We start from the raw sequence: 12,519 nt of genomic DNA, 5'->3' as shown, positions 1-12,519 counted from the left end.
GAATTTTTTCAATTTTTATCATAAATAGTATTTATTCGCCTTTTTCTGCCAAGAAACAAACACAGTCTAAAGGTCGTGTCATCAACCGTTCACGACTGTTTGTTAAAGAAAAGTATGAAGAGTAAAAACTCAAAATTATTGTTCATCAATATAACAACATAGATATGCTTGATGCTATTGAGAATGAAATTTTTACTCTACTAGATGGCAATGGTAAGTTACCTATGAAAAAAGCACACATATAAGTTGAATGCCAAGGTAAGAGTATTCTAATATACACTTTACATAATAAGTTGACTAAGGTCAAGACTATGGTAAGTGCTAAAGATATATGAGACATCTTAGTTTTATCCTATGGAGAAGAGAAGGAAGCTCTTCTGGAAGCCCCTAAAGTATGGTCAAGAAAAACAAATAAACCACCTCATGTCAAAAAAGAGTTTAATAAGGAGATAGACTTTTTTTGACATATATTATGTTCGAGAAACATAAATCCATAAATAAAAAATAAAAAACGGACCAAACATATTTTTCAAACCTCAAATTCCAAGGAAACTAAAAAAATCTTCAAATGGGTTTACAAAGTATGAAAGAGTTAATGAGAATTAAATTTCAGTTTGACCAAAATTTCAAAAAATATCGTGCAAAACACACTACAAGTCTTGAAAAAATAACCTGTTAGTTACGAACCCTCTGTTACTTTCAACCTAAGTTACGTTTTACTTGCCTGGCGCGACCGGCAATTCAATCGGTTACAACCCTTAATTAATAATAATTAAAATAAGGTACCGAATAAAAAAAAAGCATTTTGAGAGAGAAAAAGAAAAGCAATTAGTCAAATATAGGACGCACATACAGATAAAAAAACGCGGTTCAAACCCAACTAGTCAACCGTCACAAACCCTAAATAATATTAAAAAACGAAGGAAAAAAGGAACGCCATTGCTCCGAAAGTGGGTGAGAAAATCAGCAACTATATATAGATCAACGACACTCAGTTTTTCCGAAAACAACCAACAATCTCTGTCTCTCTCTGTGTCTCTCTGCTATTTTCATGTTTCTCGTCTTTTTGTAGCACGTTCTTCTCTTATTCTCTCACTCCGCGAGAAATTCAGAGAAGAGAGAAAGGAAAAGAGGGTGTGGTTTTTGGGTTTGATTGAGAACGGTTACGCGGCATGGGGAAGCTTGTGGAGATTATTGACCAAGGGGTCAGGATTTTCGCAAGGTTTCACTCTAACTGTCCCCAAACAGGCCGCAAGTACTACCATCCTCCATCTCCCTCCGACAACCACTCCCATGGCGGTCTCAACGGCGGCGCCGGAGTCAAAGAGGCTTCAACTGCTACAAATTTTGACATAATTCTTTGTTCTGTTTGACAGAATCATATTCTTATTGTTTTTCGTTGTTCCTTCGTAGAGGCAACGCATTCATGTAATGATGAGTTCAAGTTAATACCTAGTCAAACAAATTTACACACTCTATTTTCCGCTATTTTTATTCCGTTACGTATTGATTCGTATTTATCGTTACGTATTGATTCGTATGTATTTATTTATTTTTGCTGATAAAAAACCGTTACGTATTGATTCGTGTTTATTTTATTATATGTACTTGAGATCCATCCTCTGTTTGTGATTCCATGAAGCATCAAATCTGCTGCTAACAGTGAAATCCATAACAAACGACACGGTTCTGTTAAGGATTCATCTCCTTATTCTTAAAATTTGTAGCAGAAGCCAAAATTTGTCCTGTTTCTGAACACCACCCATATCCATGTTCCTTTACCTTTTTTATTCCAGGGCATCAATATTTCCTTTGATATATAACTGACGGGTGATCTTCTTGAGTCTTTTTTTTTTTGGCGCAAGACATATCATACTCATTGCCTTTGATGTTTCTTGAGTCGCTGGAGTTTTCACAGTATTGAAACACCAGATATTTCAACATTGCCAAATTAACCAGAACAAGGTGAGAATAATTGTAAGTAACTCATTATCATCTTGGATCCAATATATTATGTCTAGGTTCAATTTGCGGATTCAAGGGTGATTAGAACCGAACTTGCCTAGCCTCTCTATATGTAACCATAGCATGAGTATATTTTTTTCTTCTTCTGCACTACATAGTATAAATTGGATCAGAGATAATGCTAAAACTGTCCATGCACCTGTTTTGCAGAGGCTAGGGAACTTGGCGACCAATGCTGTTGCCACATGAGAAGGCATCAACAGTTCATGCTGAATGGAAATATAAGGTCAGGTTGTAAAGGTTAACATAATCTTAAAATTTTAAGAAGATAATATAGAATACAAAATTGTTGCAATTGTTAAAATCTGTTGAAAATTCACTCAACCTGTTGATAATGATAGTACTATGGCCGTCTGCAGAAATGTTACAGCTATCCTTTGATTGAGCTGAAAAAGAACTGCATCCAACATAATAAAAGTAGTACAATGTTTTCCTCGAGGAAAAAAACGTTACAGAGAAGACTATGCAATGGAAGAAAACATTAACAGGGTAAAATTTGCAGTCTGCTGGTGAAAGATGTCAGTACTACCCTGTTGTGGCCTCTCTTTTAGTAGGAGCAAGGTTTTAAATTATTGCAGTTGTAGTTTCGTTGCATATTTTTATATCGAGAGAAATTACAAATTAATGTGGCTATAATTGCAGTCTCATACACTCCAAAAACATTGATGTTGCAGCTGAAAGCACAGTTGCATACCGTTTTTCAAAACCTTGGGTAGGAGAATATAAGAAAAAGAAACACATTACTTAAATATGCGATCACAATGTAAAATGATGGTTCACAAATAATAACTGGTCCTAAGCAAATGAAACAGAGACATGCATTATGAGTAATTCTCAAATACTTACTGTTGATTCCTGAGGAGATGAACAATTAGAAGATGGAAATGCAAGTAAAACACCCTAAAATGCACCTCATTATTTTGCTGCTAAAACAGGTATACTTTTATTTAATTAATAACTGGACATTTGCCACCATATTGTGACATTCTGCGATTTTCACAAAAGATTGCAGTTCTGAAGCATAGAACAAAATGGAGAAACAGAAGAAAGTGAGCGACAAAGAATGTGTTGCCATCAAAAAATTTCAGTATCTCATCTCAGTTGGAAGGGTAATGAAAGAACTCAAGGTGATAAAAAACCATAACCACGAACATGATTGAATGGTTGTGGTCCCAAATTGCCCAAAGCTTCCTGTAAACAAGAGTAAAAAACAGAATTAAAGATATTATTATTCCTCCAGATAGTGACCCTTGTATGCTACTAATAACTCCTCTGCATTTTCTCTGAACTGTGATATATATTTGTCCAAGAACATCTCCTCAGACAAGCACAACACATAAATATAACTGGGGACTTTCTTGCAAAGATTTTTTGATTTCAACAACTGGAAGACTTTATATCGAGGAAGCACGCGATCCTCCATACTGTACATTAAAATCTTAGGCATATGAACAAGGACTGACTTGGGCAGCATAACTGTATGCAAGAAGAACTCCATTCCAACTTTCAACTTCTTCTCTGATGTTCTAAACAAAGTCGGGGTTCTCTTGAACATTTGCAAGCCCTCATCCTTGGAAAACCCAAAACAATTAATTAGTTTCAGCTTTCTCTCAAATGTTTTATCACTCAAACAACTTAATGTATGAATAGCATGGACAAACATTCTTGAATTTTCACGGAAACCCAAGTCTACAGCTCGAGAAACACTGTTTGCAATAGTAGACTGGTGTGCAAGGAAAAGCCTTGGATGAAGTCTGAGTAGCAATGCAAGATGAGCCCCAAGAATGCCACACCTCTCCAAGAAGACGACATTGTCCATAAACCTTTTGTACTTTGGGAGTATCCAGCCACATCTGCGCAACACAAGAAGAAAATCTTTCTGATCGCACACAATTTTCCTAATAGCTTCAACTGAGGGGACCAAGGTTTTCTTCAAGCTATGAGTCAAAATGGAGGGATTCTTGGAAATGAAGCTGCATAACTCGCAGCCCTGGAATCCAGACAGCTGAAAGAACTGAATTTTGGGTCTCAAGATTTTGTCAACATCTGTAAACAGTATCTGGGGTCTTTGACGAATCACAGAGAGAATCTGGGTTTGGGAAAAGCCTATTTTTTTTAAAAAAGTGAGCACTGGTAAGGAGTTTTGAGGTAATCTGCCCCTTGAAACACATTTCGAAATATAAAGGGATTGGGTTGAGGAGAATTGGAAGTTGGAATTTAGGTAATCAATTATGGAAGTGGTTTGGTTGAAGTGTAGGCAATGAGATTTGGTTGAGAAAGAGAGTAAGGATGTGAGACAGTGAGAGGAGAATTGATTGAAAAGAGAAGATGAAAAAGCAGGTTGTGACTTGAGAGATTGCATAAGTTTTGTGAACTAAAACGAATCAATGTTTTGTTTTGCGACAAGGAACAAACAAAGTATTTCTTAGGTATCTGTTTCCAATTTGCAGCCACCAAACGTTGTCTGTCTCCTAAATTACTAAGCTTTCCAAGTTTATGAGAGATTTGTTTGATTGAGAGGAGACGAAGGAAAACTCGACAAAACCCTAAGTTCAGCTCTACCCCAAAAAACCGTCAATTCGGGTTAGGTTTCTTGACTTTGACGGCGCCCACAAACCTAACCTGGGCCTGGCCCACTGGGTATTCATAATGTGCCAACGTAATAAAATTGAAAAAATATTACCCCTTTCCACATTTCAAAATCACTTAATTTTTTGTTTTAAAATATATTATAGTATTAATATTTCACTAAAATTACTTTGTAAAGAAGCAATGTTATTCATACTTTTAAAAAAACAGTCTCAACCACTCACCTCACATAATAACATCACTGAAAATGTTCAGTTACATTAAAACTATAAAATAAACAAAGTTTTGAAATTAAAAAATTAAAACAACCAGTTTTAAAATGGATGTTCAATGTCTGGAATCTTTTGGTTTAGTTGTAATTGTGGTTTTTAATTTTTTTTCCCCCAGAATTTAAGCCCTTTAATTTTTAATTATCCATAATTTTAGTTCTTAAATTTCTTTTTGGGCAATTTTGGTCATTCAGTTTCCAATTCAATTATATTTAGTTTTTTTGTTACTTCAATCATGATATAATATAACTAGAGAGAATCATATGATACTTGTTACTTTTTGTATGTAATTATTTTTATCATAAATATTAATAACTTTAATTTTGCATCATACTCTAAAACAATAATTAAAGATAGTTTACTTTAAATTAAATATTTCAATAAAAACCATAAACAACTAAAGTTTTAAGGTGAATGGAGGAGATTGTAGATGCTTTTTGAAAACCTAGAATAATCACCGAGTGCGCATGTTCGATTTCTTGCAATGTACTTTACTCCTTTTCTACTCTTTTCTCTCTTCTTCCCTTTCATTTTATATGACAAAAAAAATGACATAATCTACTACTTTGCTTAAAAATGAAGAGTTCAAATAATATATCTAGTGTAACTTTTTTCCTTGAGTTCCAAAAATGAGGCCATCAATTTAACTAGAAATAAAACAGTTCCTCAATTATAGCTATGTGAATCTTGATCAAGAGTGCACATATTCTCCCTCATTTTACAGTTATTTCTTAATGCAAATTTCATCTTAATGCACTAAGGATATATCCTAAAAGCAGAATCCCTGAATCCCATATCTTTCCTTAGGGATCTCTACTACCAAAGGATTTAACCAGAATGCAATGAACAGGAGAAACTGTAAGTTATTCTGAAACATAATATCAGACAATGACAATATTTCCTGACCTGAATACATGTCTGTTGACAAAAACTTTCAACAACTAATCCCGGACAAAATAATGATACACCACATAATTAGTAACAATGAAAATATTGGAGGGGTAAATGTAATAACTGAAGGTGGTCTACATATACAACCAAACTCCTAGGGGGCTAGTAAAATGAACAAAAGACACATGATCAAGACAAGCACCTAAAGACAAACTAAAAACAGAAAAAATACGGCAAATATCATGTCAGTTGACATGCCCAGAATCCATCAGAACATCAGAGTGTGTGGGAGCATTATCAGCACCTGAGGATTTTCTACCTTCTCTGAGGACCCACTGATGTGCAGCATACCAGTTGTATCCAGTACGGTCTGCTCTTGACTTTCCTTTTTTCTCTCTTGATGTCAGCAGGATATCTTGCTGGAGAGTTCCATTCTTTTGCAACCTCTCCTTTTACCACTTGAGCTGCAGGAGATTCAGGACCCAGAATGGAGTTAACAGTAGTCAATCCAGAACCATTCTTTTCCGGAACTTGACTACTCCTCTGACTCACTGAGTTTTCAACCGTTTTTGGAGATTTTGGCTTGTTGCTATGGGCAGCCTCACCCAAGAGGCTCTTCAGAGGTGTGTGCTCCTTACTGGTGCTCCAGTTTGTCACCTTGGCTATTATTTCTTCATTCCTCTTCCTCCCTTGAGACTCACTAACAACCTGATTTAGAGTGGGAAACCAACCAGCCTGTGCAGTGGAATCTGGCTGCTGTGCATTCTGTCCCCTCTCGACTTCAGAAGCAGTTGCTTTTGGGCTAACATGCATAGGTTCAACCAACGTCATGAAAGATGGTGGTTCAAACATTTCTGATTTATCAGACTGCTGTCTCTCAGGTTCAGCTTTTGAATTGTTCAAGTTTGACTTCCCTGCTTCAGTTGATGCCAGCAAGCCAGTTGATGACAAGGTTTCAGCATCAATAACTGCTGGTGCATCGGATTGCATTGAGAGAACTGCTTAATGGATCATGAAAGAAAAAGTAAAAACCAAAGTTTTACTAAAAAAAGTCATTAAGTATTTTAACTTAGTGCTTCATGCAAGTAATGCAAGCTAAGGACAAAACCAATCCGCTTTCAACTTTTGAGAATGAAAATACACTCCTACAAAGAATGAGAGCGAAAAAATGGATGAAACCAAACCAACAGATTAATATAATTGGCGGAAAACACTAAGAGACAAGATCTAGGCATGCATTTTTGTAAGCATGAAAGATCTAGACACTTGCACACAGGAATAATAGCCCCTTCTGATCAACTATGCTACAATATTTGCAATAACAAGTGATCATTTCAGACAAATAGTAGTATGAAGTGTAGTTTGTGTCCTGAGAAATTAGATGCAGATTAAGGACTTTCACAACTGTCAGTTGAGATCACAGTAGGACAGATATTAGATATGGAAAAACAGTTCCAGAGACAGGGTTATTATTGTCTTTGAATCACGGATCTTTAATCTCTAACTACAGTCTACAACATAGAAAGAAAAGGAAAGAACAAAAAAGGCAACTTAGTTGGGATGTCATTGCTCCATGGCGATGCCTTATGTCAGTCTTTTGACTAGTTTCATTGACTACTGAATCTACAAAGAACTTCTCCTTAACACTGCATCACATTACCTCGTTTCATTGACTAGCCCTAGCATATTACAATAACCCTACTAGAGAATGGATCTAAACAGTACAAATGCTTTTTATTAAAAAGAATAAAGTATGTATACCTGAAACCGAGCCCCAGTTGCCTTCCAAACTGTCACACCGGCTACCCAAGTCAACTGAAGCATCAACTCTGGATGAACCAAGTTTAAACAAATTATCTGTTTGATCTTGAACAGGCACAGTAGTAATTCCAGGCACTTCCCTGCCAGGCTCTCCGTCAAGATTATCTTCAAATCCAGAATCAGGTTCAGCAGTTAAAGAAGATGTATACTTCCTGGCAAGGTCTTCTGCAGCCTTCACTAATACTCCAGCATCTTGTGCTTGATGTGACTCAGTAGACGTATCAACAGATTTGTTAAATTCTTCATTTAGTTTGATATTAATATTGATTTCATCTTCTGTTGTGTCTCTCTGGGCACCTGGTAGTGGACTTATATCTCTGCACTTTGTACCACTTGACTTGTTCACAGGCCTATCGACCACAATGTCTGAAGACTCAGAAATAACTGGGCTTTCAAAATGACTGGTAGCAGATTTAGGTAATGAAGTATCAGCTACAATTGGGCTTTCCTTATATTGAGCATCAAGCACAAGACATTGTACATTTTTTCCATGTTCATCAGCAATATCACTCTTATCTGCACCATCACTCTCAAATAAGTCCTCTGATAGCTTGTCTTCATATTGCAAGATGTCACCAGGTTGAAGATCTTTATGTATAATTTCAATATCATTTTCTCCAGTAGGTCGTACAACTTTGCCATCTAAAGGTACATGATGATGATTTAGGCTATCTGTTACGTTAATTACACTAGCTGTTTCACTGATTGCAGACCCTTCCTCCCTCTGACTCTCATTAGACGTGCCCATTAAACTACCTTCTGGGAAGCTTATCTGTACAGAATTTTTATACACATCATCAGGTCCATGCTCTTCAGAAAAATGAATCATATGACTCTCATTCTTCTCAGTTTTCATAGCATTCACAGATGGAACATCCGGTGTTTGATAACTTTCAACTGTGAGCTTCACTGGAGAAACATCAGTGCACTCTTCAGCATGCATTTCTTCAGATATAGGCTCACTGTTGAGCTTCTCCATCTTCACACTACTACCTATAACATCTATATCCGGAGAGATGACCTCACTTTTTTCACTAAATTGGCTTGTGTTAAAATGAAATTTATTTTCCTGAGTAACTCTTTCCTTTATGTCATCTCCCTCGTATTTCAATGACTCAGAGTGTAGGAAAGGATTTTGGTATACCACACCTATGTGATCTTTAAAGTCTTCATACTCAGTCTGAGGATGTTCTCCATTCTCAGGTTTATCATTGCATGTTGGAAGCAGATCAACATTAGCATTTCCTTCTTCCTTTGACTGCAAAATCTTGTCGTCATTGAAAGTACCAGACTGCACCACATATGCAGACTGTCCATGAGCATCATTTTTTATTACAGTTGAATTTAACTCTAGAGGAAGGCTATCTGGGGATGACAAAGAAAGGAACTCAGCTTCATTCTTTTCCTTTAGATTAACAGCTTCATCAACTACTTGATTATCCAAGGAAACCTCATCACTAACTACTGTTTTAGACACTTCTTCACTCATTTTACCTACAACATTATCAGATGGTTCCACAATTTCAACCGCATCTCTGTTGGAATTACTCACAGCACCATTCTTTTCCTCCAGATGAATAGCTCCATCCTTTTCCTCCAGATGAATAGCTCCATCCTTTTCCTCCAGATGAACAGTTCCATCCTTTTCCTCCAGATGAACAGCTCCATCACCCACTTGATGATCCACACAAACTACATCACTGACTACTATATTAGACACTCCTTCACATGTTTCACCGACAGTGTAATCAGATGATTCCTCAATTTCAACCACATCTCCAGCAGAATTAATCTCATCCTTTTCTTTCAAATTAGTCCCCTTTGTAACAGACATCAAACTACAATCTGTCACATTGTCAACAGCATAGATATTCTTCACTGGCAATATATCAGGCATGGCTTCAGCTTTGATGGGAGGTGAATCACTGGACAAACCAAGAAAAACTTCACTGTCCACAGTAGTTGATTCTGCAGTCCTCAGGTCTGCAGTGGAACTTGTTAATGGGTCCACAGTAGGGCCTGACAATTGACCTTGCAACCCCACCGTGTTTCCCACTCCAGCACTTTCATTTTGCAGAATATTAGGATTTTGAGTTTGGCAGTCATCAGTTGACTTGTCAATTAACGGACCCAAATCTGCAGCTGCAAAACAGATTATCAGACATGATAGAACCACAGAAAAAACAAATTACTCGGTGAGAGAAATTGTAAGAAAAAATGCCTCCTCAATCCTGGAGCATATCAATTTTGGAAAATAATGTAGTTGTGTGTGCATCAATACACTTGTGCTAACCTGGATATGTGCATCAATATCCTTCCAAAAGTTTGAAAAATCAAAAACTGATTAAAATAACGTAGGAAAGTTTGAAAAAATAGTTACCTATAAAAATTGCAAAATAGAAAGGTGCAGAAAAGACATTCTGGATTGAGATATTTGGATCCCTAATGTGTATTTACTCAGAAATTGTCTCAGATCAATAAAAATCAAAACCTCTAATTTTCCCCCCTTTTAATATAATTTTACCATAATAATTAACCTAAAAGGTATACCCAAGGTAAAAGCTTCATTGCAGCAATTACCTCATATATTCATAAGAAAATATTCATTTTACATTTAACATAGATCAGAAGTATACAAATATCAATTCATAATTTCTATGAAACTGTAGAGAAATAAATCACAATCTTAAAATATCATAACAGCTTCATAGACTAAGAACTTGTAGATCCACAAATACACACACACATATTCTTTTAGTGCCAACCCTTTCCCTCAAAAATTAAGTCATTAAAATTACAACAGTGACAAATTCATTCAAATTTATGACACTCATACAAGGTTAGCTATCATTGAACAATTGAATACTGTGCACGTTTAGTTACATCATGTCAGTATTGACGCTCATATGCAACAACAGTCATGTGAACATATTTTCCCTAATCTAAAAATAATCAGGCACGAATATTTTACCCTACCACAGGTCAATACTCTGTAAATAAAGTGAAACCTGGGCAAGTTAATAAAAGAAAATGCGATGTAAAACCTATCTTCCCACCATTGAAATCTTTGTCCTCAGAAGAAGGTCCTGAAAATTTAGGTTCTTTTATGTCTCCCATTTCCATATCGGCTCCTGAGTCCAGACTATCTCGCAACCGTTCCTTATTATCTGGATTTGATCCACTATCCGAAAAGTCTGCAACTGCATCTGAAAACACCTCATCTTCCGATCTAATAAACTTCTCTCCATTTCCTGCATTACTCTTCTCATTGTTGCCTGTGTCCAAGGAATTTGAGACTGGCAAAACCAAACCTAATAAAATAGTAACAAATTAGCAAACCTTCTGTTTTGGAATGTAAAGGCCGTAGACAGAGTCAAGATTAGTTAGATTTATTTCATTTCCTAGTGTTTCCCAGTATCAAACCTAAAATACTACACATAAGAGGGAAACTCACCTGGTGTTTTGTGATCATCATCAGAAACATGTTCATCATCTGAGCCGTTCAAATGGGGCCGTCCCTCGGAGAAGGACAGTTTGTAACCTTCAATGGTTCCACAGATCTTCTTGTGAGCACGCCTGTGTTTGGCACTTGGATGTGGATTTGGAAATGGCCATCCACATTTGTGACACAAATGAACCCCATGACTCTCGGAGCCTTCAAGGTCCAAATTACAAAACAAAAAAAGACCATGAAAATCTTCACCAGGAGAAAACTCCAAAAAAGAGCCCGACACAAATTCCAAAACCAGACGCCCCAGAAAGAAAGGCAAAGACTTTTCATAACAAATCACCAACCCAACAAAACCCAGAAAGAGAACCAATATAATAATGGAACATGGAAAGGAAAAGATAGAGAGAAGGAGAAAAGGAAAAAAGGGGGGTGAGAATGAGAAGAAAAAGCACCTGCAGTTTGAATTCTTCTTTGGTCTTGCTTATCCATTACCAGTGAAAGAGTAAGAAAACCCAACAAGCAAAGAAGAAGAGGGAGGCTAGAAAAACCAAAGCTTTAGTGGAATGGAAGCAGAACAGTAAAAGGGTTGACGTCTCAGAGTAAGATGATCAGAGAAGGCGCAAAGAAAGAAGAGGGTAATTACAGTGGAAGTGTAGTGGTACAGTGGTTTGGAACACCAGCATAAAAAACAAAAGGGCCCGCACCCATGTGGACAACGTAGGTCACTCACTGTTCACAAACACGAAACTTCCGTTTCCATCTCGGTTCTCCGCTTCAAACACTTGTACATTCGAACATGAAAAAAAGGGTAACTCAGTCTTTTCACGCCCTTATCAGGGTTATAACTGTCGTTAAAGTACAACACTTAGTTCCACATGCGGTGCACGTGCCTCTGCCCGTGACAAGCTTTTCACCGCTGTAGATAATGTGACATGCCTGTGACAGTGAGGATAATGACGGCCAATGAGGTTGGTGGTTGTAGTAAAAGGTTTGTGATGTTGTGGTGTGGTGAATCCCTAAGGCGTGTCCACGTAAGCTTCCAAAGCCATAGGGTTACTACGTCGTATTATGTGAAAAGTATGTCCCCCTCGTACGACGCAACTACTTCTATTGGTATTTTTTTTTGTTTGTATCTCAGAACACTTGTTAGTACAAAACTTACATTCAATATCATAATATTTGCTCATATTATTCTCTTATTATATTTAAAATTTCACTTTAATAGTGAATAAAATATTTAATAAGATAACATGGAAGAGAACTTGAGAAGATAGTATTATTAGGGTCAATCATTGTATTTGAAGTATTGTCTGTTTTGGAGGTCAGTGTTTCATCATGATTTTATCATGAAAATGCTTCTCGATAGGTTAAGGAAGGAATAAGTATATAAATTATCATTAACCTCGACTCATGAGCGATATTAAACTATATTGACGAGAACCATTAATATTGTCCTTTAAATGATTAACTAAT

General features: G+C 36.6%; 2 protein-coding genes and 1 long non-coding RNA gene across 6 annotated transcripts; 1 reads left to right on the top strand and 2 right to left on the bottom strand.

Annotated features, from left to right (window-relative positions):
- Positions 1-1,002: 1,002 nt before the first annotated feature.
- Positions 1,003-2,856, top strand: LOC137806437 (uncharacterized). The gene is made up of 3 exons (XR_011080344.2): positions 1,003-1,965; positions 2,176-2,251; positions 2,385-2,856. It is a non-coding gene; the product is annotated as an uncharacterized LOC137806437 (long non-coding RNA).
- A 251-nt stretch (positions 2,857-3,107) lies between these two features.
- LOC137806436 (uncharacterized) lies at positions 3,108-4,522 on the bottom strand. The gene has a single exon (XM_068606558.2). It carries the CDS (start codon positions 4,385-4,387, stop codon positions 3,254-3,256), a length of 1,134 nt encoding a protein of 377 aa, XP_068462659.1. The 5' UTR covers positions 4,388-4,522; the 3' UTR covers positions 3,108-3,253.
- Positions 4,523-5,726: 1,204 nt separating this feature from the next.
- Positions 5,727-11,844, bottom strand: LOC137806434 (Pentatricopeptide repeat (PPR) superfamily protein). 4 transcript variants are annotated; one of them, XM_068606554.2, is made up of 5 exons: positions 11,499-11,844; positions 11,050-11,250; positions 10,652-10,906; positions 7,536-9,737; positions 5,727-6,772 (listed from the first exon to the last, which is right to left on the bottom strand). In XM_068606554.2, the coding sequence occupies exons 1-5, from the start codon at positions 11,533-11,535 to the stop codon at positions 6,090-6,092; spliced, it is 3,378 nt and encodes a 1,125-aa protein (XP_068462655.2). In that variant the 5' UTR covers positions 11,536-11,844; the 3' UTR covers positions 5,727-6,089. The 4 variants fall into 4 exon arrangements, with proteins under 4 accessions (XP_068462655.2, XP_068462656.2, XP_068462657.2 ...); XM_068606555.2 differs by having other exon boundaries at positions 7,536-9,731; positions 11,499-11,804; XM_068606556.2 differs by having other exon boundaries at positions 10,652-10,870; positions 11,499-11,804.
- Positions 11,845-12,519: the final 675 nt, after the last annotated feature.

This window comes from Phaseolus vulgaris, chromosome 3, assembly GCF_051622355.1.
Source record: "Phaseolus vulgaris cultivar YP4 chromosome 3, ASM5162235v1, whole genome shotgun sequence".
Lineage (NCBI taxonomy): Eukaryota > Viridiplantae > Streptophyta > Magnoliopsida > Fabales > Fabaceae > Phaseolus > Phaseolus vulgaris.
Note: the sequence above shows the minus strand (reverse complement) of the source record. Positions and strands in the feature narration are given on the sequence as shown.

What these genes read in the sequence shown, in the direction of transcription:
- LOC137806436 (XM_068606558.2), bottom strand. Translation starts at nt 4,387, where the DNA reads ATGCAATCTCTCAAGTCACAACCTGCTTTTTCATCTTCTCTTTTCAAT.
- LOC137806434 (XM_068606554.2), bottom strand. Translation starts at nt 11,535, where the DNA reads ATGGATAAGCAAGACCAAAGAAGAATTCAAACTGCAG. An exon ending in AAGAAGAATTCAAACTGCAG is followed by an intron (nt 11,251 to 11,498) that starts GTGCTTTTTCTT and finishes TGGACCTTGAAG; the next exon opens with GCTCCGAGAGTCATGGGGTT. An exon ending in TGAGGACAAAGATTTCAATG is followed by an intron (nt 9,738 to 10,651) that starts GTGGGAAGATAG and finishes TCTGTTTTGCAG; the next exon opens with CTGCAGATTTGGGTCCGTTA.